We start from the raw sequence: 24094 nt of genomic DNA, 5'->3' as shown, positions 1-24094 counted from the left end.
GCGAAACGCTGCCATATGGTACCCTCTATTTTTCTTAATGTGCATTTGATTAGATTCACGTGTTAAGGAAGATGGTTGGCATTGCGTTTAACTGAATACAAAAGAACACTGTTAACCAAATATGTGAAGTCCTTTATTTTATGTAATGGAAATACTGAGATGCAGAGGGATAGTCCTCTCTCTCGCTGATTGCTGCGATAAGAGCTATTCAAAGATGGGATGTCTGAATAACAACTGTAAAATGATTCATTGCTTTCTACAATATTTTACTGGATCTACTCAACAGGCTTTATATTTGGAAGTGATTTGAATGCGGATTATTACATAATAAACTTTGATTCCTTACTCATTTAGGATAAGCGTAAATCACAGGGTTCTCCTCAATTCTGTTCACCTCAATTCTCTCATGTCTAATTTGATTTGTTTGATTTGATTTCCACAGAATCCTAAATTCCAGGAACCAGTTACCCTCGACTTCCTTGATGCTGAGCTGGAGAATGACATCAAAGTGGAGGTAGAGGATGCAAGCACATAGACAAACGCAAAAATATAAGCACAGTATCACATATAGGCATGTTTGACGATTAGTCCTTGCTTCCTTCCTTCCAATGATTTAAATAGTGAACCAAACTAGTTGCATGAGAATGAGGTGATGATAGATGATAATTAAAAATCAGCTATACTGCGTGATACTACGTGAATCAGATCAAGTTTGATTGGAACTATATGTGCACCTTCTGATTATTTTTTTGCTTTGTTTTGCTTTGATCTTTTCTTCCCATCTCTCCCTCTAGATCAGGAAAACGATGATCGATGGTGAGACAGGGGAACGCACCATTCACACTCTTGTGAAAACTCAGGATGAGGTAAGATAAAAAACTGTAGTGTAACATAATACATAAGAGTGTCTGGGGGAACTGTAAAAGCTTTTTTTTTATCTTTTTGTACAGGTATGATGTCATGCTCTCATTCTCCAATGCAGTAAAATGAACAAACTGAGACTGAAATGTATACATCAGAAATGTTCTTTGGAACATTATATTCATTGTATGACAAAAAGATGGACACTTTTGTGACAGTAATTCAATTGAAGCTTATCATGCTCCCTGCCAGAAGACATGGCTTACCGCTGTTCATAGTAACTGAGCTCCTCTGGCAGTGAGAATAGCATAGAATATCCATTAATTCAGTGGGGAAGGGGAAGAGAGAGTAAACAAAAATGATCTTCAGATTATTTTCAAGACTTCATAGAAGAATACATTTTAAACTACTGTTTGGCCTAAAATTTTATTTAAGTGTAAATAAATTTTTTAATTCAAGTATATACATTTTTAGAAATTGTCATGTATTTTTGCCCCTTTCTTCTAATTTTTTCCTGAAACACTGATTAGTATGAAGCTTGCACAAAACAAAACTACCTATTCTGACTGTAGAAAGCAGTGCTGAATAGCAGTTCTTGAATTTGAATTATCTCTGGCAGAGGTACATCGATAGAGGAGTAAGGACCTACACATGGGCACCAGTCAATGAAACAGATTACAGGTGAGCTGTCAAGTTTTCATAATATTCAGTATTGTAATTTTTGGAGGGGCTCATTAAGTTACATTGTCACTAAAGACTGCTCACTGCTACCAACTACTGAAAAGTGCTCCACCTGATGGAGGGCACTACATAATTCAATAGGAGTCACTCTCCTGTTTCTAACCTCAGGCTCTGCTTCCTTACTGTGAGAGATTGCATTTTGCATTTCAATCATTAACAGTGGTGCATCATGAAAGAAAATCCCTTTAATCACATGCAGCTCAAGCTTTTAAAAAGCACTTCACACAGTTTTTTTTTTTTTCTTTAAATCGCTTAATGTTTTGAATGATCTTTGGAAGCTTAGTTTGAGTTTTCCAAAACAAGTTATTGACTAAAATGACTTCCAGCCACTAATTTCCTTCATGGTCATTATCACTCTGACTATGATTTTCTTTTATGCAGCCTGGCTCTTGTTCTGCCAAAATACAGCGAACACTTCATTCAAGCTAAACTGGGGGATGACATGAAACAAGCTATGTGTGAGTAAAGCATACAATCCCGTTCTAATATGCATAATATGCAGTGCACAAAAAAGTCAGTCAGATTTAAATTTCTCTCACAACTCTCATGCATTCTTTCTGTGGGTCATCATTTTGAGTATCTCCTTTTTGCTTGTGTTGATCCTCACTGGAGCCACAACCACTCCTTTGTATTTGCTGCTCAGATCATCAGATCCCCATGGTGCTTTTCTTTTGTAGTGTAACCCACTGGTCAGTCGCCCCGCACTCCCACACACACTCATCCACATGCTTTGCCTCTCCCACACCCAGTACTAAGCACTGACTCTTTTGATCTTGTCTACATTTTGCTTTTTTCTCCTTCTTCACTCCCTTTGTCTGGCCCTAGTCATGGTGAAGGAGAGCGCCAAAACTCCCTTACCTCCTCTCCCTGCTCATTATCGCCTCTCTTACAGTACCAAACTTTTTCTTCTTCGTTCTTTTCAGTATATTTCCATGGAAAATTAAATCTCTATACATTTTTCCACCATCTGTTTTTTCCGAACGTCTTAAACTGAGTGCAGTGTTTCGCACTGTCGCCTCATAGGAAGAGAGTTCTGGGTTTGAACTGGGGGACCTTCTTGTGTGGAGTCTGCATGTGGTACTGGACCTTCAGTGTCACTCCACAGTCCAAAGACACATTAGGTTAATTGGGTCGTAGGCCTGAGTGAGAATGGACGTTTGTCTCTATATGTCAGCCCTGTGATGGACTGGTGACTCCACCCCCACCCCCCAGTTCCCCTACAGCCCTGTGTGGATCAACAGTACAAATAATACAACGATGTAACAGGTTCAATCATGGCAGACTTCTCTTTGTTTTTTATCTTATCTTTATCTATCTTGTTTTTTATTTTATCTAATCTGTATCTGCTCTCACCTCGTCCTCTGTATTCCTTTCAAAATCTCTCTTCCCTCCCGTTCTTTTTCACTAGCTCACATCTTTGCTCTCTTTGTGTTCTCAAGGCTGTTTTGCTTTATTATACACTGGCTCCTCACACCTCAGCATGTAACAAATATTTACTTATAAATACAGTTTGTATGTTTCTTGGCTTTTTCTGATGTATCTCATTCTCTCCTGCTGTCCTTACACACTGGAATCTTACAGCTTCCACTTGGGGCAAGTACTCACTCTTGTGTTTCCCTTGTCTGACTTTCTTTCACGTCATACACACTTGTTTTTTACATGTTTGCATGGTTTTATCTCTCACAATATTTAGTCTAAGGGGTGGATTGATGGATTATTTTGGAGTATGAATGCTAAGAATCATTTTACAGAAATGTGGGTAAATGGAAGCTTGAATCAAGGAATGTAATTAAAAAGCACAGGGTTCAGCATATTACCATCTGGTTTTAGAGGATTTTTCATAGCTTTGATGTAGCGCCACAAAACATAAACTCCTAATGGCACAGTTATTCCAGCAGATGAGATTTTGACTGAGTGTTTCAGCCTCTGTATCACTCCCTCTCTGCCATAACGAGTCTGTCACTGTGCCATAAATGCTGTCAGAACGTTTACAGGCCTGTTAAAGAAAGTAACACACCGTGCTTTGCTGCCACAGACTCCTCCGATAGGGAGTCTGGGACTCTAAAGTTCTCTGTGCAGCCATATAGAGTTTCATACTGGAGCCAGACCACCAATACCTCGATCCATCTTACCACTTTCTTGCAGTAGGTGGTTCCTGCAGCCACCTGTTCTCCTAATACATCGGGGACATTCCACAGCCAAGGGTGTGATAGATGATCCCCCCCACCCCAATCCATATAGTAGGAATACTGTATTTGTTGAATAAATGACCCAATACTTGGACCAAGGAGTTGATGACAGAGAAACAAAGATCAAGAAGGAAGAGAAGGAGTGTATGGTGTAGAAAGCGATTGGACAAAGAGACACCCTGCCTAGTCTATAGTGACAGAAAGACAATGAATCTGCCTGTTATGTTTTATGTGAAGGACATTGTTTCATCCTGCACCAGATTTCCATGACCCTGAGGAAACTCAGTGCACAGTAATTGTTTTAGCAGACTGCACCACACGACTCAATATATTTTAAAGGCAGTGTCCAAAATGTCTTCATTTTAAGAGACTGGTGAATGATGACCATCGATGCCTGTCAAGTCATTTATGAGATAAGAATTACCAGACAGCGTTTGAAATGAAATCCAGAGTCAGGGCACGCACCACATCGAGTGGAAGGAATTTTCTTGACTCCTACTGCATGTTTACATGTTGTTTCCTTGCATGGCCATGCTGTAGAACTTATTCTGTTCTTTTTCACATCCTGTGATACTGAAAAGTGCACTGCAACTTTATGTGCCGTATTTATGTGTGCGTGGTTGTACATTGGGTAGCAGAACCTTATTACATGCTGTGGGAAAAAGTCAAAGACTTTCCAATGCATGACATCTTTTTTAGATGATGAATGAATTTTTATCACCCTTTGTCTTCCCTACTTCCTTCTACCCTCATTTCTTTCTCCCTGGGGACACAACAGGGCAAGAAGGCAAGTATTTCTCAGTCAGTTTTTCTCTCATGTCCCCCCCAGTGCATCTACAGTCTCTACCTTAATCCATCACCTCATATCTGTCCAACCTTTGTGTGTGCACAATACATGCACTGTGTGTACACTACTAATGTATCATCCACTAGACTAAAACCATCCACTGCTGAAATACAAGTTTATTTTCATAATTTCATCAATAGTAATCACAGTTCATAACACTTAGTTTACCTCTTACGATAATAAATGTGACATAATAGGATGGAATACATCAGTATTGTCAATTATGATCCTGAACTGGCAGTTTTTTGTGTTTTCAAAAGCTATGGAGACGATACAACTGGAAAGGTTTGATGAGTTTGGCTATACCTACATCGCTCCAAGGTGAGAGATCCCCAACTTTCATGGCAGCACAAACTAACAAGGGGCCCCGATTGAAACTGATCTAAAATATTTCTACAGGGACTATTGCAAAGAACTGAAGTTGTCACTCAACAACACACAGTTTCTCCTCGACTTCAACCAGTACATTGATAGGAACACTCCGGATGCATGTGAGTCCTGCATCTCTTTCACTTGATGCACTTGAACAGGCTGTGGTGTTTTCTGCGCTCTTATCGGTATTGCAATAATGCTGACTCGCACAGTTTCACCAAAATCAATGTTCAGTATGTTGCTTTCTGATGTGGGCAAAAATAAAAGTAGAGGTAGTCAGTATGCATACATGCATGGTGTGTTTTATTGTTACTTATGGTGAAATTTTAAACTCCAGTCGCCTCAAGAAGTTAAACATCTGAAGGTCACAGCATGAGTTTGGGCATTTGATTAGTGTGATCTAAGCACGGTGACATCAGTCAGACCATCTTGCTCTCCTAAAAAAGCGATGCTGTCATGCTACACTGTGACTCATAATGTTAACTTTGTCATCGTCTAATGGATTTCACCCCTGCTATGGTTTACTGTCATCATCCGGCTAATGGATCAAGGAATCCATGATCCAGTTTACCCCAAGGTCAAATTATCTACTAAGGCTCTACTTCCTTCCATTTGTGCTTTATGTTGCATCTTCATCAAAAGTGACGATCATATGATTCCAAGTAACACTCAGGAGAGACTGTGCTGAGACTACGCACATACTTCGAACAAAATGTACTCCCGTGATTCCATTGTGGGAAAAGGCTCTTCTTGACTAGAAATGCTGGGCTATGGGCTCTGCTCTGGGCACTAAGTCTTGTCTAAGCCAAAATTAAAGCTTATTAATTTAGCTTTGCTCAGAGTTTTAAACAACAGGCTGTCATTATCATTAAAACAAGCACTGTTATATTGGTGCTGAAATGTTCAAAATGTGTAAAATTGATCTTGTCCTTAAGGTAATGTGTCCCTTGTGAGTCGACTTATCCTGGATGCAGGTCTGACAGCTGAGCTGGCTAAACTTTGGAATGAGCAGTCAGTGTGAGTACCAAACCTTTCTGCTTCTCTCTGCCTTCTGCAATGCAAAAATATTGCAAACTTCTGCACTATTTAATGGAACTTGTACTACCAAGGAGACACTTATTTCATGTCAATGATTCAGCCAGCAAATTCTTTCTTTTCAAGTCTGGTTGACTAGTGAAGCACGATGAAAGCAAAGTATAAAAGGCATATAAGAGCACCCCATACTGACCTCTGCCAACACATGCTGTTTTATGAAGAAAATTTAATAATTACATCAGGGTTTTTCCTTTCATGCTATGCCCACTTGTCTGAAATAATGTGAGCACAAGCTTGCACACACTGCAGGATATCTGTTTAGCATTAAGACATACTATATAGAGACAAATGATTCTGAACATAAAACAATTTGTGTCATGTCTGCATATCAGTTTCACAGTTCACTAGCACTTCTTATTATAATCATCAGTGTGATTTACTTTAATGTTTGATTGGCGGTTTATTTGAATGTTTTCAGGGATGGGATAGTGGCCAGGTTTGTAGCCACAGATGGAGGAATTACTAGAGTCTATCCGAGAAGGTACCCTCCCTTTTTTTTCTTCTTAGTTTTCACAGCTAATATTAGTTCTTGGATTGTGAAATAGCACAGCAAGCTTTGCCCAAATACATGGTGGTGTAAATCTGTGAGATGGAAATGGATCCAAACTGTGATACCTTTGGCTGCTTTACTCACCTGCTCCACTGGGTTATTTTCCAGAATATGGAAGATTAGACACTTAAAGCTGAACTCCCAGAGCTTGCCAGGCCAGTACAGGACATGGGTCAAAACCACAGACCCAGCAGCCAAGTGCAGCTCATTTTCCTCAATTTCCTACTGCTACTTTTGTCTGACTTCACTTGAAGTTCCTAACTTTGTCAGAATATAACCTTACAACTATAGTTGAATGTGTATTCCTCCAGACTATAAAACATGAAATACACTCAGTTATTGCTCTTGCTTGTCATATATCAACGCCACTGGGTGGGACCCTCATATTGATGACTAATATTTGGCTACAGATTAAAATATAAATTCTTCAAATAGATCAAACACACTCTGTTTCATGCATATAATTGTCCATATATAACCTTACATGACTGACTTCATTAATGTTTTCAGTGCTGGGGAGGAGTGGACAGAGAATCCTGAGACATATGAGTCCAGCTTCTACAAGAGGACCCTGGACAATGAAATTTATATTTTCACAGCTCCGTCTTTCAGCAGTAAGTTTTTTGAAAGGGTCAAATGTGTACATGTGTGCACACTTTTTTAAGCATGAGGATTTTCAGTGTGGTCTGGCATCAGGTCTATCCCGCTCTGCCTTTGGAAATCATCCCAACACTACTAGCAAAGATCCCACTCTCAGGCGTCTGATAGCATTCCCTTCATCCTTCTTCTCTTCCTGCAGTGTCTTTCAGCGCTCCTCCACACCCTCCCTCCCTTCTGCCCTATGCACTTCCTGTTATCGCCACTGATCTCTCTAACACACCGGGACAGGCAAATGTCAGTGTAATGTAGCTGTCCTTTTAGCGTCACTTGACTGGATTAACACATGTACCGGCTTTGCAGGCTCCATTCCAATGGCATAAATTAGAAGCAACAAAAATGAAAGTGGAATTCCCCGCAATGGATTGTGATTATTCCCATTTAAACTACCTTTCTCCCCATGTACTTTTCAACTTGATTTCAGCAAAATTGTCATGATTACTCTTTTTCTTCCCATGTGTATCCCCTCTCAATTGCAGCAGAGGGCAAGGAGCCTGTTTCTGAGTCAGGTATTCTTGTGAGTAAAGCAGTGGACCTCACCATTGACAAAGTCACACTCAAACCAGCAGGTCAGTCTTTCCTAATAACAGATTCATGCCTCATAAATGAGAAACTTTAACTCTCTCTGTTTTGTGATTCATTCTGTAGTGGTGGGAGTGAAACTCAATATCTCATACTGGATGAACATTTTCATGAATGCCACTCTAAAATTAAATGTAAGTTGTGTTAATAGCTAAGCCTTGATTTGTATCATTTACATTATCTCTATTGTTTTAGCAGGTGCTGACTAGTATTAATTCCTATTTTGGCTTACTTTCAGTGCAAAGATGAGATCTGCGGCTGTCTGAGGAATGACAAGGTAATGGCCTTGATTAGGACTCATATATTACCTCACAGGAGAAAACAGTTATTATAAGACCATAGCCCACAAAGTAATTATGTATTTAAATGAGATTATTATCTTTTACCATATTGGAAGGAGAAATTCAGCTCCCACATTATCACCACTTGGTTTATTGGATATTTTTTATATAATATTTTTACCCTGCAGCATGTTGACTGCGTGATCCTCGATGATGGAGGATTTCTTCTCATGTCCAATCAGGAAGAATATATCACCCAGGTGAGCCACCAATAACCATTTCCTTCACCTCATCATAGTGTCATATGCATAAATTATCTGGTATCAATTTCCAAACAATAAGTCTAAATCAACCCACAACAACAACAAAAAAAAGGCATATAGGCATATAGTCAGAAAAAATAAAGATTTTGATATTCAGCAACCCTATTTCATACATTTTTCTACCTCTAGCTTGTCACAGAAATTGTTCAACCTTGCAAAGGGGTCAAATAATGATCCCGTGACTCAGTGAAGTTATTCCCTCGTAGGACAGCAGTACATCCATTTCTCTGATAAATTAAAGCACTAACTGCTGGAGGAGGATCAAAGGGAAGGTTCTGATGGGTTTTAGACAGTCGTGGAAACTGGAGTGAAGTGACTCCCCTGTGTATCAATGACGTCAGCTCAGCTCTCTCAGGCTTCTTTGGGCCCCTGTGTGTTAGTGCTGGGATATACTGCAAGTTTTGCAACATTTCATGTTAGTTGAGACAGAACATCTGCTTTCTTTGAACAATTTGAACTATCACACTGTCTGACATACATGCAATTTATACCCTTCAAGCTTTTGAATGAGCAGTCTGTTTTATTTTCACAAATTGTGATATATTTGACAGTCGTGGGAATTTAGCAGAACTTTTGGCTGATTCTGTGCTATTGTGGAACAATACCTACCGTATGTAGTGCAGTTATCATGGACACATTTTCTTAAGTTTATGCTCAACCAGTTAGACCATGCTAATCTACACATAAAAACATTGCAGATTGTTCATCCCTCTAATCTTCCACTGTTTGTGAAACTATATAGTGATCTGCTCCATGTGACACTCCGGGTGAAAGGTCATGGCAGGGGCATGCTTCATGACTTAAGCATGGCAGGTTTTTGAAAACAACTGAAGGGGCTCATCGGGATTGGCTTGTAGATACAAATGTTGTGATTGGTATTGTGACTGTAAGACACTTAAATAACTTACTTAGACACAGCTATAGATTTTTACATTGTCTTTACAGACTGGTTTTGCTATTTGTGCACATTTGAACTTATGCAGATAGGTCAGTTCTTTGGCGAGGTGGATCCGGTGCTGATGATCAACCTGGTCAACACCTCCCTGTACTCCTTTAACAAGACCTATGACTACCAGTCTGTCTGCGACCCAGAGAAAGACAGCAAGGCAGCAGCAGGACCCCGCTCCGTCTATGTGGTCAGAGACCTACTTGCACAAGCTGTTAGACAGCAGTCACGCTCACATAATTACTGTTAACACATTTCTGTTTTTACAATAAACCCTCTTTAACTGCTCTTAAAGCAAAAAAGCTACGCGTAGAAAACTATATACATTTTCAGATTCTTCCATTCTATAACATTCAGATACTACAGGACACTTATCGTCGATTTCAGGAATTATGAAAGCAACAATCTTTAATTTAAAATAAAGAGATTTTTCTCTCCATACCTACGGGCTTAATATTTGGATTTATATTATTCTACATTATTCTATATTATTCTTTTTCTGCCACTCTCCAGCCCACCATTGCAGACTTGCTCACCATTGGCTGGTGGGCCTCCAGTGCTGCCTGGTGAGTATTCAGGTTGTACTTGTTTTGCTTTGTGTTTGTGTGTGTTATAGGGTGGGAGTTTGTTTGCACTTAAGGGCAGGAATTTGTACAGAAGTGGACTTGTATGTTGCTGAGGTTTGAAGCGGCTGGATCAGTGGAGGACAAGGGCAGTTATGCAACATTGTACTGCATCAACAGCTATATGACTGTCCAACCTCAATATAAACGGCTTTGAGAGTAAAATGACTGATACTTCCCTTGACGTTTAGACCACGAGTGAATTATATATAAATAAGTTAAAGATGGTGAACTGACTTGTACTTAATTCATTTTGGATTTTTGTTCATTTGCTTTTTCTTTTTCTTTCTTCCCCCCCCCATTTTTTATTCTCTAGGTCGATACTCCAACAGCTCTTCATTGGTCTCATGTTCCCCAATCTTCTAGAGGCAGGTGAGCAATAAAAACTGTCAAGCACCCACATTGAGATAAGGGTGCTGGACAGTCTATCTGTCTGTCTGCATTTTTCTTTATTCAACCTTTATCATATTTTCAGTGGAGTCAACAGATGAAGACATACCAGATGCCATGTTTAAAGAGAGCTGTATCACAGAGCAGACTCAGTACTTCTTTGACAATGATGAAAGGTCCTATTCAGGTGTCCTGGACTGTGGAAACTGTTCAAGGTATGTACACGTTTCTGCATACAAGCATGTCTATGAATATGTGTAGTTTCTGCTTCTTTTTCTTGCCCATTCATATGATAAAGTGGTTGTGTTATTAAAAACTTTCCCCCTCTTATGGTGTCTTCGTCCTGGAGATCTCTCTGTTTAATGGTCTGCAGAATAATGTTAGTTTCCTGGCCCCTTCTGTTTTCCAGCCTGAAATTGGGCAGCTGTTTTCTGATGAGTCCTGATCAGACACAGATTACCTTGATCTGTCAGTGACCGGAATTAGAGAGGGAAGCACAAAAGCCCTTTTATCTGTTTTTCTTCCTTTTTGTTCTGGCTGTACTTCAAACTCACAAATACACACATTCACGAAGCACTGCACATTTACTTTGCTCTAACCTCCTCTTGTGTCAATTTGGGCTGTCTGAGGGGGTTAAATATGGCTGTAATTACTGGGTATTATGAGTCCCACGTGTCTGGTGTTTTACTCCCCAATGTTAACGACTGCAGACACCAAAACTTTCATGACCACTATAAAAAGCCAATCCCAAAAGGAGGGAAGCAGTATGGAGGTGTACATAAGCGCCAATGCAGGCATACCTGCATGTGTATGCAGTGTGTACCTTGTGCTGTATATGTAAATTCAGTCTACTGTGTGGGATTTATCATTGCATGTGAGCTCGTGCTGGATGACAAATTTGAAGCATAATGATGAATCAGACTGTATATGTATTTGGCTCACTAGGATGTATCGTGCAGAGAAGCTGCCAAACACCAACCTGGTTTTCCTGATCACTGATGCCAAGGCAACATGTTTGTCGTGTGACCCCAGACCACTACGACAGGCTGAACAACCCTGTATCCTTTCACTTAACTTGTAAAAATCGAACACAGAGTTACACTTCCTTTTTATTCTCCAGCCCTCCATCCATCACCCATATGACAGCAGAGCTTTAAACGCTCAATACAAGGACACACACCTAAGGAGTTTGCCGTGGGTCCCTCCTGAATGTTCACGGGTGAACAGTAAACCAGATGCAGAGTATATGAAAGCCAGTCTCAAGTTACCCCCAGATTACTTTGTTTGAATTAATCTTGGCTGCACGCTGCCATCAAGATGAATTAAGGTTAAGGGCAGGGGTGTATTTGTGTGTATGTACAATGTGTGTATACATGTGTATATATAGATAGATATTCAGGATATCTGTTTGACAGATGTGCTTTGAATGTATCGTCCTGCTGGTGCAACCGTAAAGGTGTCATCATCAGAGGTCACCATGGTGTCACATCAGGGGCCCGTAGCTGCTAATAATGACACCATTCACTGTGCTGGAGTACACTAAATATTTATAACATCATGTGATATAGTCTAAATATATAGAGTGCCTCACCACATGAAGTAGTGCATATGATGCCTGATAGTATCTTCTATTTAGTCTCTTATGTGTCGATGGAGTAAATAAATGAAGGAGGGTAAATCTAGCCAAGGCTGATGTTGTGCAACTGCATAAGACTCTGGCAGGGACATTAACACACAGAAAATCATTTAACTGCTATTGTTAAAAGTGTTAAATCTGCACTGCTGATTGTACTCACATTTTCCTAAGAGTTTGTGTTCAGCTGAAGGTCCAGATCCTTGTGAGCTGGCTCAGAACCCTAGATACCGCAAAGGGCCGGATGTGTGTTTTGACTACAATGAAAATGTAAGAAACAACCACACGTGCTTTCATGCAGAGAGCATTGCTGGAAACAACTCTATTGTGAGGTTTTGCAGTGGGCCTCTGTCAATTTCTGTCTGGTTTTGATCAGCGTTGGTTTTTCTGCAGAGATTCAAAACAATGCTGACTGCCTGCTCTTCCACTCTGATTTATTAACTTAATTTAATCCCTAAAATAGTTTTTTTCCCGTCCCCACTCCATCACTAGTTTCTTTTTATTTCTCGTTTTATATGAGTTTTTTTGATCATCACTTGTCATTCCTGTTTTATCATTCTGCATCCCCTTGGCTGCTGCTCTTGTCTGGTAGGATGAGGTCTTGTGCCCAATCAGCAGAGGTGCTGCACTGAGCTCCACAGTGCCCTTCTTGTTTCTGCTCCTGATTCAGGGTTGGTGTCTCCTGCTTCATTATTCACTGCCCTGACCCTTTGACCTTAGCTCTCCCTCAGATATTACACTGTGCTAGCAAGACCAAGTCAGGCAAGTTAAACCCAACCCTTCATAGGCTGATACACTTGAATAACATTTGCACATCACTGAGATATATTTATCAATGTCATTTACTTGCCATTTTAGCCAAGTTTACTTTTTAAATATTTTTTGATATTCATTGAAATAGTTGGAGAAGGAGATGGCACACTATAATAAGTAAACTAATATTTGTTTCATTGTTGCATGTTTGTAACCCTAACAGAATGCTCCATCTTTTATTCCATTTGCATTTTGTTTTTTTTTCTTCTTTATTTCTATTTTTATTTTTTACCCAGACAGATGGTCAGCAAATTGAACCCTTGGCAGTTAAACGTGTTAAATCATTTCAATATTTTTTCACCACCACTCGATAATTGCAGCACAAAACCATGTGTAAAAATATCTATAGCCATCACCTTATCATTTGTGTTATGAATGCTGTGTCAAACAAACTTATTTCAGGACTGCAAAATCATGTTTTACCTCAACCTGTGGAAGTAGCTTAGAGCCCCAGAGAATCCAGACACGAAACAGTAGCAAATGCACCAATGTAAATTCCCATGAAACATGAAAAACTGTCTAAATAGAACAAAATTGGTAAAAAAAAAAAATAAATAAAAATTAAAATAAAAGAAAAGTGGAGAAAGGTAGGCCAATCATGCGGGAGATCATTACATCACCACCCAACTCTGAACAGTTTATAAGACATCCAAATATTTAGAAAAAATATTTCCCATATCTTTGTGAACTGAGCATTTCATTGTGTTGTGAAGGCGTAGATCACACACATAACTGACCACTAATTCATGTCTCTGAGTGTTTATATTGAGGGGAAGCGAGGGAAAGGGTAGGAATAGCTCAGGAAGTAGATGAACAGAATAAAAGTGGGCCGCGTCCCTTTTTCTGTCTCCATCTGTCCCATTACTTTTGGCTCAGCTGCTCATAGGAAGACAGCTTGTGTTCAGGCCAGTCCATTTTGTTACTGCAGTAAACAGAGGAAGCTTCACATGGCTTTCTTGCCCTTTGAACACAGAAGACTCCCGCCTCTTTCTCCTAAGCCTTTCGCATGCACACATATCATGAATACCAAACAGTCTCACACTGTTATGGCCAGGTGTGTGTGCATACATGCAGATGCATGAAATGTAAAATTCAGAAATGAAGTCTAAAAAAAATATGCTTGTTTTCTCTTTGTGCTAAGTTCAGCTTCCCTGATTCCAGGTGTATTCCCACAAAATGTTAAACTATGCCTTATGTGTCAGTAACCCAGTATTGTAGAATATAATATGCCACGATAGGTTAAGACATTAAATGACTTTATCTGCTTTGTAGCAGAAGTAGTGATGATGGCGGTCATTACAGTAGAGCTCCTGGATCTTATCTAATCAATTGACAAGAGATTTTTCCAACAGGAGGATGATTCAGATTGTGGGGGAGGGACCTGCCTAAGCCCAAGTCGTTGGCCAATGCTCGGGATCCAACTGCTGCTGTGGCTCATCATATCTTTACAACAGTCATGACCTCTACACACACACACACACGGACACACACATATATATATATACATACCACACACCCATTCATAAATGAAAACTGACAGATCATCATCTCATGAGATGCCAGAAGACATTCCAATATGCCATCCAGGATGTATGCAGAATATTTTCAAAAATACTTTTCAACGTTTCCATTTTCCAATGCCAAAGGGTGCTCATTCATTTCCTGCTCATCACTTTCAAAAATAGAGACACATTTACTGTGCTCAGCTGCACTCATTTCCATGATACACTCCTATATACTCTCCAATGGTGCAAGAGTAAGAGCTAACCAAACCCTTTAATTCTGCCTCATTTCGTTTCCCTGACTTGTTTAGCGGAGGATGGAGAATTGTCCCACTATGCCAACTAAATACCATTCAAAGACTGTACGTTCACTGACAGCGTTGATATGTGTAGTTGTCAGTATTGTTTGTTGCTTATTCTATTTATTGCGTATGAATCATTATGCTGTAATGATTGTTTATTTCAGCAACCTGTGCAACTACAGTATGAAGAGTATCCCTTTTGTTTGAGTGTTTTTGAAATGTACTGTACCTATCTATTTATCTATTTCTTTTTTTCTACTCAACAAATCAACAAGCATTTTGTGACTAGCTAGGTGTTGTATTGTAGCAGCTTGTGCTCAGTACAGAGCTAAAGACAACACCGATACTTTGACACCAAAGCTCCATGCAGTACCAAGGACCATAGATACACACAAACCTACTACAGAGAATCTGCAGGCTAGTTTATTTTAAAAGATCATCAGACTTGGGCATGCATCAGTATTCAAGTTACAATGTTAGCTAGAGAGATACCTCACTGAGAAATAAGTGAGGTCGGGAACACACATGTGAAGGGAAATCAAGTAGAATATTACAGTTTCACATGTTAGTTCTTGGTCTTACAGCTTTGGTTGTCTTCAGTTTGATGCATAAAATCCCCAGTGCCTAAATAGTAGCTCACACAGTCTGTTATTTGAATGAAGCAATGCGTCACAGTAGTATTTTTACCATGTATGCTTCTATGCTAATGCTTGCTCTAATATAGCACAGAGGGTAGCCCTTGAAGTGATGTGATGTGAAATGGGCTGAATCTTCTGCAGTTATTCTCCTCTATGTGGTCCAGACAACAGTAGAAACAACCAGTGATTCTGATAATGGACGAGGAAGATCACTTTCCTCCCTGCTCAAAAGAAACCAGACTTGAGCTTGCGTTCCAACACCTCTCATTATTAGTCCTGTTTCTGTTCCCTTTCTGGATCACCAGACTCAGGAGCCAAGATGACTTGTGAATGAGATCAGCATATCAAAATGACTGTTTCTTTGTTTTCTCCTCCTTGCTGTTCTCCTCCTTATGCTTGTTTCCTCTTTGTGTTGCTCTGTAAGTGCTGTGTAGCAGACGCTGAAGGCTCAGTGTCGAAACGCTGCAACGTTATGGGATGAGCTTGTTCTGTGTATGAACGCTGTCCATACCCACAGTCTGCATCAGGGTGGGCTGAAGAGAACTGAGAGAATAAACTCCTACTAATAGCAATTTTGTATAGCCTTTACAATGGCCATGAGTCATACAGATCACACATAAGTGTTCAGGTTAGCGTCCCCTTAGTTATTTCCCTTTTTTAACAAATTAAAGCTGATTTCTCTCCACCTCGCCTTCAAGATGACCTGTGGGTATTGAATGGTCAGGTTATGGCTGTCTATCAAAATTGCGTGTTGACTTGTGTTTTACACAGGGGGGTCCCGTGTCCATGTGCAGGCATGTGTGTGTCCCTCCGATATCTGATTGTGCTTTAATACTGTACACGATTTACTCTTTTGTGGAACTTGACTAGCCTGAATAAATTTTGTATTCATTTGTACACTAATGCTATTTACTGTATAAAAGAGAAAATGGAAGAAAAGAAAAATGTTTATAATATGGTGTTGATTATTGTGCAAATATAATATATTCACAATAAAAGTGTTGTATTGTTATGACCTGAGGGGAGTCCTTGTTGTGCTGTCACAGCTGGCCAGTGGTTTTGCTCCACTGGGAGCAGAGGAAACGTGTTGTCTTTCCTACAGAGAGAGACAGCTGTTATCAAATGGACAAACATATCTGTGTTTCACTGTGTCTGTGATTAAATGTTTGTGTGTCAGATAGCTTGCTACCGTTTAAAAACAGGAGAGCAGGATATAACCTCATATCAGATTGCCTTCTCCCTCTACTCTCAAGTTCCAGATCCTTGCCCAATCTGCCAACAACCAACATCGCTCATAGGTGGTGAGGATTGTTCAGAAATGTGCAGCATTGATTCTAACCAGCACGGCAGCATAGTGATTAGTGCTGCTGCCCCACAACAAGAAGGTCGCGGGTTGGGTTCCCAGTTCCCTAACCCTGGGCCTTTCTGTGGGGAGTTTACTCTAACTTGCTGGTAGGTCTGAGTGTGTGAGTGTGAGTGGTTGTTGGTCTCTGTCTGTCTCTGTGTGTTGGCCCTGTGATGGACTGGTGACCTGCCCAGGATGACCCCGCCCTCACCCAGTGTGAGCTGGGATTGGAAACAGATAAGCGATACAAGATGAATGGGCTTCACAGCGTGCTGACAACTACTACTACTTAGAGATCATCATTAAGGTGAGAAGTTAAACCAATGAATGGAGAGTTTGTTAAGATTCCCCTTAAAGTTAAGTATTCATAAATGTTATTTGCTGGTGGCTCAGGAAATGAGTGGATGCAAATGTGGAACCACAGAGGTTGTATCATGTTGATCTAAAGCATGTCAGTGATTATAATACAGACACATTCATAAACAGTACTAATGGCCTCCAACGAGGCTAATGAACTCAGAAGGTTTTAGGTCCTTCTATAGGTCATTCCAACTTGAGGGAGCAGAAAACTTAAATGCTTTTTTCCCCAAACTCAGTCCTGACTTTTGGAAACTGCATCTGAATAATGTCCTGTGAGCGTAGGCCGCAATGGCTGCGGGTTGTGCGCATGCATAGGCACAAACATGGAGGAAGGAACTCAAGCAAAGATTTGTATATAATGGTCAGCCAGTGGGAGGACCTACAAACAGATAAAGAGCAAAAAACTATGACGAACACGGTTATCACATCTGGTTATGAAATGTGGGGCACGATGATAAACTGTATCCAGTTTCTTTAAAGCCTGGTCAGGCAAGTCTCCATAGTCCAGTAATGGCAGAAGTCTTTAAATCAATCGTTTCCTGACCTGGAATGAAAGACAATATTATTTCTGAAGTAGAAACCTAATTTAAGTTCGCAACTAAATTATCAATACGCGGCTTAAAAGTCAGGTTGTTATCATTCAGCATGCCTAAGTATTTATATGAGGCAACCAATTCAATTTCAGCTCCATGAACAGTTGACAACCTGGGAACGTTTGATGGGAGCTCCTTGCCATTTGAAAATAGCATGACCTTTGACTTATCAGCATTTTTTTTTTTTTTTTTTAAACGGAACAGTTATTTCCTGCAGAGCTCCGACTGCCTTCCTGCAGCACACACTGGTTCACACACCATTTTCGGATTGAGGACAACCAATTAACTGCATATATGATGACACCAGTGTGTCATTTAGTTCTGCCTGAGGATTTATCCCCATGTTTCCAATTTAGTGATGCCTCTGGTATCATTATTGACAAAGACAGCTCTGCCATCTCCTGCCCAGAGGAACAGCAGGAAGCCAGATGGTAACACCAGAGTTTCAGGGTTGTTGTAGGCTCCATAACATGCACTTCACTTGATGGTGTTTGTGTTTATCTGATGGTAATCTAAGAATCAATATGGCCGCAGTTTGGTTGGGGAAGAGTATAAAGACCTTTGTTTTTCTTGGGAATGTGTCAGACTGGGAGGTCTTCATACATGTGCTATATAGCAATGATCTAGAAGGGAGGTTGTAACAGGATACTCTTGTAAATGGGAACGAGGTCGTACCCTTTAACATGCCTGGCTTAAGAAGTTACAGACGCGCTTGCTTTTCTGCAGCTCTTTTCAATTTGTTTCTTGGAACACTTCTTGCACCACCAACCACAATAAGTGATTAAACGCCACTTAAAATAAAAGTTGAATTGTAAAAATGGAAATGTGGGGCTTCTTTTTACAACTTATGCTTCATTTTGTAGTTTTGGGAACAAACCATCTGCATTATGACAATGTATTGAATAAATTTATTACTTATTGGTTTTTAGTGGCTCAAATGGGTCAATTACTGTAATCATTATTCCTTCATTACATAGTTGAGAATCAAAGGACAGCAAGAGTTGAACACATGCAATAGCAGGTTCAAGCCAAAAGAAAAAGAAAAAAGTGTGATCATCGTGTCCTAGACTTCTGACGGAGCAGAAAAGTGACTGGTGGAACAGATGCCTTTTCATTTGAGTGACATGTAGTTATTTCAAAACATTATCAACTCAGTGGGCCAACTGTTTGATACGAATGCCCGTGCGTACCAAGCGTACCAAAAAGGAGCACGGTAAAGCAAAGCGGAACCAATCACCACTCCTTGTTTCCTCCGGATGATGGAACACTATCAGAAGCCCCATATGTTGTTGTTGTTTAGCCATGCTACAGTACCAGCCTCATTTCACATGTAGCACAGACCAGCCTCACTGAGCTTGAGCTACCCAAGAAAACTTGATTTAATTAATCTAACTAATGACTCAACATTGGTAAGGTTATTAATAATAAAATAAGTTATTCCTTATGTTTATTTCCCTACCTAGACCCAGATATGCTTTATTTAAAGAGAACAATACTTTGATCAGGGATTTGTTTTATGCTTAATGTTTTCACTGTTTTATGTTTTCAATTTCACAAGAAATAAAAAATAAGGTCCCATTTGGTTTTGGATTTTTTTTTTGTTTTTTTTTTTTTTTAGTTTTTTTGGTTTTGATTTGTTTTTGTTATTTCAAAATGTACCGAACGAAAACCGAGGTACCAAACCATGACTTTGGCGTACCGTTACGCCCCTATTATCAACAGATAGTTTTACCCTTTTCTGATGTTCTTCTCCCCCCACAAGTTACCTCTTATGTTACAAAAGTGTTGTGTTCCCCAAAGAAGAGCATTTCACCTAGTCTAAACGACAACTAAGCTACAACTGGATGACTCATTGCTGGTAAAGCTAAAGTCTGAAAGTGTTTTTTTGGGTTTGTTCCACTCATTGCAGGAAGTGACACATGAGGCTGATGCTGCATCAACAACATGACCCGTGACTGGACCTGCAGGGATCAGCATTAGTAAACCCTTCTAAAGTTCATTAACATGAGTTTGATAGTACTATAAGACCCTTCTGCGTAGAACTTTAACAGCAAGCACTATTTTTAGAACAACAATGTAACTCCATGACACTGTGATTTTCAGACTGGCTCTAAAATCCGTCCCGACACTCTCAGCAGCCTCTGGGTCATGGCACTCAGGGGGCAATCAACTCAAGTCTGGATAAACTTCCCTGAATCTGGTGAGTATAATGTGGTTTACATCAGCTGCAACAGTTTTAATTGGCTACATTTGTTCTGTTTGGTTTCATGCTTTTTTTTTTTGTTTGTTTGTTTTGTTTTGTTTTGTTTTGTTTTTTTTAAATAAAAAGTGGTCCTGGATTTTTTGACAGAGAGGTCAACATTTTCCACCACCATAAACCACAGTAGGGCTGGGGGATCAGGGTCATCGAAGATCTGACATCCCATTAAATAATGAAACCAATCCCTAACTGCGCACTGAGGTCCTGCAGCACTGTCAGTAACTGCTGCAGGACTGAGTGCTGAGGCACATCTACTGTGTTTTTCTCCCCACGCTTTCAGATCAAACACTGTTTATAGATAAATCTTAATGTTTTTACTAACCATTATGGAACACTGAATAGATTTTGATTGGCACAAAAGGAAAATCCAGATAGTGTCAAATAAGCTGTTAATCACAGAAAAGGATTGTAAATAAACTTGAAATATTTTCCTGTAATTGTTCAGACTTTTTGGCACCTGTTCTTATAAACCCCCACCTACTCTGGCAACAATGTAAGCCAAAATAAAACCTTTAAATATCTTTGTGAAACAGTGAGAGAAGAAGGTGGTGGTAGACAAAAGAAACAGCAAACAGCCATTTGGCATGAGTTATCAGGAAATGCTGCGGGCTTCTCCAAACCTATAAACATGACCACACACTTGTCTGTTCTCACTATCTTGGTTTTTCTCTCTCCTCTCCACCTTTCCTCAACTCGCATGCTTCTGAGTATGTGAACACTTAGTTTGACTGACAGGCACGACACTGGAAAACTCTGTCCAGTGAGCAGTCTCAATTGGACACATACTGCTACAACTCTTACAGGGGCTTCATTTGTATATTTTTTCTGCCTTGAGGACTAACAGTATAAAATGACAAGATGAGCTGGTTATGTTTTTGGGTAATATGTGTGTTCACAAAGGTTGAGGCATACATGTCATTGCCAGCATTGATCAGGTTTGTTTAGTCACACTATACACTAGCCTACGTTTTTGTGAATGACATCAAAGCTATAAAATGTTTGAAAGAGACCCTGCGGAGGTGTTGACTACTAACAGTGCTCTGCAGCAGTATTTTTATGAGTCAATCCCCATTGTGTTTGCACCAAGCACACACACAAAGATGTTTCTGCCGTTAGTTTCATGTTATTCCACTGGCCAAAAGTCAGCAGTAATAAAAATCATGGATGCACCAACAGCAGCAGAGAAGAAGAAGACTTCAGGCTTCTAAAGAGGTAAACATACACAGAAGATGAAAGCGGGAGATACGCCTCAAATATTAGGTGTTTCATTTAGGGTTCATTGTGAACCAATTAGTTGACATTTGAAAAGCTGTTTAAAAATACCTGACAGCTCAGTAATGATCAGCTGTATGTGTGTGTTGTATTAGACGTGTTTCGAGTTAGATCAACAGAGAGAGAGGGAGAAACAAAGCTGACGGACGTTTTGCTGAGTGTTGTCTCACTGACAACTTTGCTGTGCAGGCTTGCTGTTATGGGGAGCAAAGCAATAAAACTTAACTGCTCGTCTCCAAAAGACCTCACGGATCAGGCTTTTTTTGTGATTTTGTACGTGTGTGTGTGTGTGTGTGTGTGTGACCATACACATTTTTGTGTCTGTTCATGTTTCAATTACCCGTGTTCGTGTCTAGCAAATCACTCACGTGGGCTCAGATGACCCAGGCTGCCTGGAGTCCGGCCTGCCCAACGCCATGTTCACCATCAACACGTAAATTACATGCATGAGGTCCGACACAGACACATGTAGGATGAAATGTACCTGCCACCCCAGAGCAGCTTTTCTCCCCCCTTTAATTTTATTGCTCCCAACCCCACCCCACCCCCATCCCCTGTGTGTCTCCAGTTCTACATGAGTCATGTGGAGGTAAATTAGCAGTGAGCAGCAGACAGCACAAGTTGACTGTTAGCATGTGTGTAAGAAATGAGGAAACACAGATTTAGGCATTCCCATCGCTTTCCCCTCATCTTCAGGCTGTGTGCTTTCCTATCTTGGCTGTTTGTTGTTGCTTTGTGGTAGATGTGCTTTTCTATTATGTTTGGTATGTTACCAAGTGTTTCAGTTAAGACCTAATTCCAGGTTTTTGATTACTGAATATTTTAAAAAGTCTCCTCTATCAGATATATTCAGTTATTATAGCTGACATTCATGCATAGTTCAACTCATTGTATTCGGTTTGATTTCAAGCTCTAATTAAAAGATCCTGAATTGCATTAGAACTATGATAGACTGCAAACAGTGTTGAGGAGCATTGTTTCAGAAATAAACAATTCAGATCATTTCAAATCAAGGCAAAAGTACAAAATAGTCTTTCCTTTACAATATAGGTTATGTGTGTAAACATGAGCCATTTGTGTGTATTTTGCAGTCTGTGTCAGTGTTGTGCATTTTTGAGTGACTGACATCAACCGTCAAAGGAGCGGCACAATAGAGTGCATGGTGGATGTTGATGTGTTTGTGCGACACGCTTCATGCTTAGCATGCTAAAGGATGTGTCATTTAAACAGTTATGGTTTGTGTGCATATACAAACTCACCAGGCCATTTTGTCCACGAATTGTTCCAAGGTTGTGTCTCGAATGTTCACATCAACACCCATAAACACAGGAGGAGGGACAGACAAAAGGCTGAATGAAAACTCTGCACTGAACTGGGCGTGCTCTGTTGAATTGAAGTGGTTTGGGAGTCTTAAGGCTCAATACATCTCATTATAAAGTTTGTGAATTTCAGTTTCAAGTTGCTGTCTGAGAAGGAAATGACTGCAGCATAAAACTATTGAAGTTTTACTCACATAAGTAACATAAATTTTTCAGACGGATCTGCAGACATGACAGCTTTGTTAAATTTATAAATGATTCAGCATTTCAGTGATGAGTCATCAGTCTCTGCCTTCTCCGATCAATAGAGCAAGTTTCAATATGTCAGAGCCAATGACATAAGCGGTTGTTGGCTATTAGGGAGTGAATTATCTGAGAGGGAAATCAATGGCATATTGAGTGCTTTATATCTGTTTGGGTCCTCTCATCCTCTTCAAAGCTAATTTGGGGGATGTGTTGGTGACTCAGCCTGCTAATGTGCATGATAATGAACTGATGTGTTGAAATGCCACTTTTGCATTTCCGTCTGCTGCCATTCTCCATCTTTCTGTCACTGTTTCAATACGAAAAGTCAAATGACTTGAAGACAGACTGCAGGGATGCCATGAAAAGGTTTTATCTGTCAAGCCATATTTTTAAATTGTCCGTATGTGAAGTTTATTTGTGTTAACAGTAACTGTCAGCAGATCTCAATTACGAGCAGTGACTGCAATCGCCTGCTCTGCCAACAGACAACAGGAAGTGTGTGTTTGTTTACAGCAGGGTCTCTTGACACAGTATCTGTGTTTACAACGTCTCTCCACACCACTGTCATCACTAACCCCATCTCACACAGAGCCACTAGTTCCAAATGTCTCTCCTTTCTCATTTCTGTGGAGTACCTGAGCCGCCTCTTCTCTGCTCCCATGCTTCCTCAGTCCGAGTCCACTTCTCTTATCTCACCCTGACTCACTCAGACTATCACATCATCTGTCCGCTTTTCCCATCATCCCTCCCCGCTATTTTCAACTTCACTCCATCTCGAGTACTTAAGGTCACACGGATGGACTCTGGAAGAGAGGCTGGAATAATGAGAGGTCACTTTGAGGTCCAGTTCATCGGCTGTAGCTGAAAACCTGCTCGCCTGCATGTGTACATAAACACATATGCAAAGATAAATAATAGAATGCAAAACATGACGCACACAATGCACACATTGCCACTTCCAAACAAATCTGCAGGAAGTCTATTAATACTCCACACACACACCACAAATATGCGCTGGGACAGAGCAGCCTTGTCTACACTGCTCTGTATTGTAATCTCCCGGTACAGTAAATCCATTTTTCTCACTTTGCTCTTCATCTACTTCTGTGTGTATCAACTTATTCATTCCCCATATCATCTTCATCTCCCAGTGTCTCCATTACCAGCTGCATGGAGATATGAAGTTTTTGGCATTAACCGAGCACAGATGTGAGAAGTCTTGGATAGTGACGGCACTCATACTGTATGAGCGAGGCAGTGGGCTACTGGGTTTCTCCAGTTTCAATCTTCTAGCAGAAGCTGTGGATCACAGACGCAGTGAAAACACCCACTGGATTCTTGCTGGGAGAGTCAG

At 40.2% G+C, this 24094-nt stretch overlaps 1 protein-coding gene across 2 annotated transcripts in view; it reads left to right on the top strand.

Annotated features, from left to right (window-relative positions):
* The window catches only part of LOC115057055 (voltage-dependent calcium channel subunit alpha-2/delta-1), a 53858-nt gene extending 37689 nt beyond the window's left edge, over positions 1 to 16169 (top strand). Inside the window, exons 19-38 of one of the 2 annotated variants that reach the window (XM_029523945.1) lie at positions 443 to 514; positions 795 to 866; positions 1481 to 1542; positions 1984 to 2060; positions 4899 to 4959; positions 5038 to 5129; positions 5946 to 6027; positions 6524 to 6586; positions 7166 to 7269; positions 7795 to 7881; positions 7961 to 8028; positions 8133 to 8171; positions 8364 to 8435; positions 9482 to 9634; positions 9958 to 10010; positions 10384 to 10439; positions 10543 to 10672; positions 11403 to 11515; positions 12278 to 12360; positions 14256 to 16169. In XM_029523945.1, the coding sequence (XP_029379805.1) occupies positions 443 to 514; positions 795 to 866; positions 1481 to 1542; positions 1984 to 2060; positions 4899 to 4959; positions 5038 to 5129; positions 5946 to 6027; positions 6524 to 6586; positions 7166 to 7269; positions 7795 to 7881; positions 7961 to 8028; positions 8133 to 8171; positions 8364 to 8435; positions 9482 to 9634; positions 9958 to 10010; positions 10384 to 10439; positions 10543 to 10672; positions 11403 to 11515; positions 12278 to 12360; positions 14256 to 14363 (1647 nt within the window). In that variant the 3' untranslated portion in view covers positions 14364 to 16169. Of the gene's footprint in view, positions 1 to 442; positions 515 to 794; positions 867 to 1480; positions 1543 to 1983; positions 2061 to 4898; positions 4960 to 5037; positions 5130 to 5945; positions 6028 to 6523; positions 6587 to 7165; positions 7270 to 7791; positions 7882 to 7960; positions 8029 to 8132; positions 8172 to 8363; positions 8436 to 9481; positions 9635 to 9957; positions 10011 to 10383; positions 10440 to 10542; positions 10673 to 11402; positions 11516 to 12277; positions 12361 to 14255 lie in introns of both variants that reach the window. The other variant, XM_029523946.1, reaches the window with a different exon arrangement.
* The last annotated feature ends 7925 nt before the right edge of the window (positions 16170 to 24094 follow it).

Source organism: Echeneis naucrates, chromosome 16 (assembly GCF_900963305.1).
Source record: "Echeneis naucrates chromosome 16, fEcheNa1.1, whole genome shotgun sequence".
NCBI classification, from domain to species: Eukaryota; Metazoa; Chordata; class Actinopteri; order Carangiformes; family Echeneidae; genus Echeneis; species Echeneis naucrates.
This window is presented reverse-complemented; position numbering and strand designations above follow the sequence as displayed.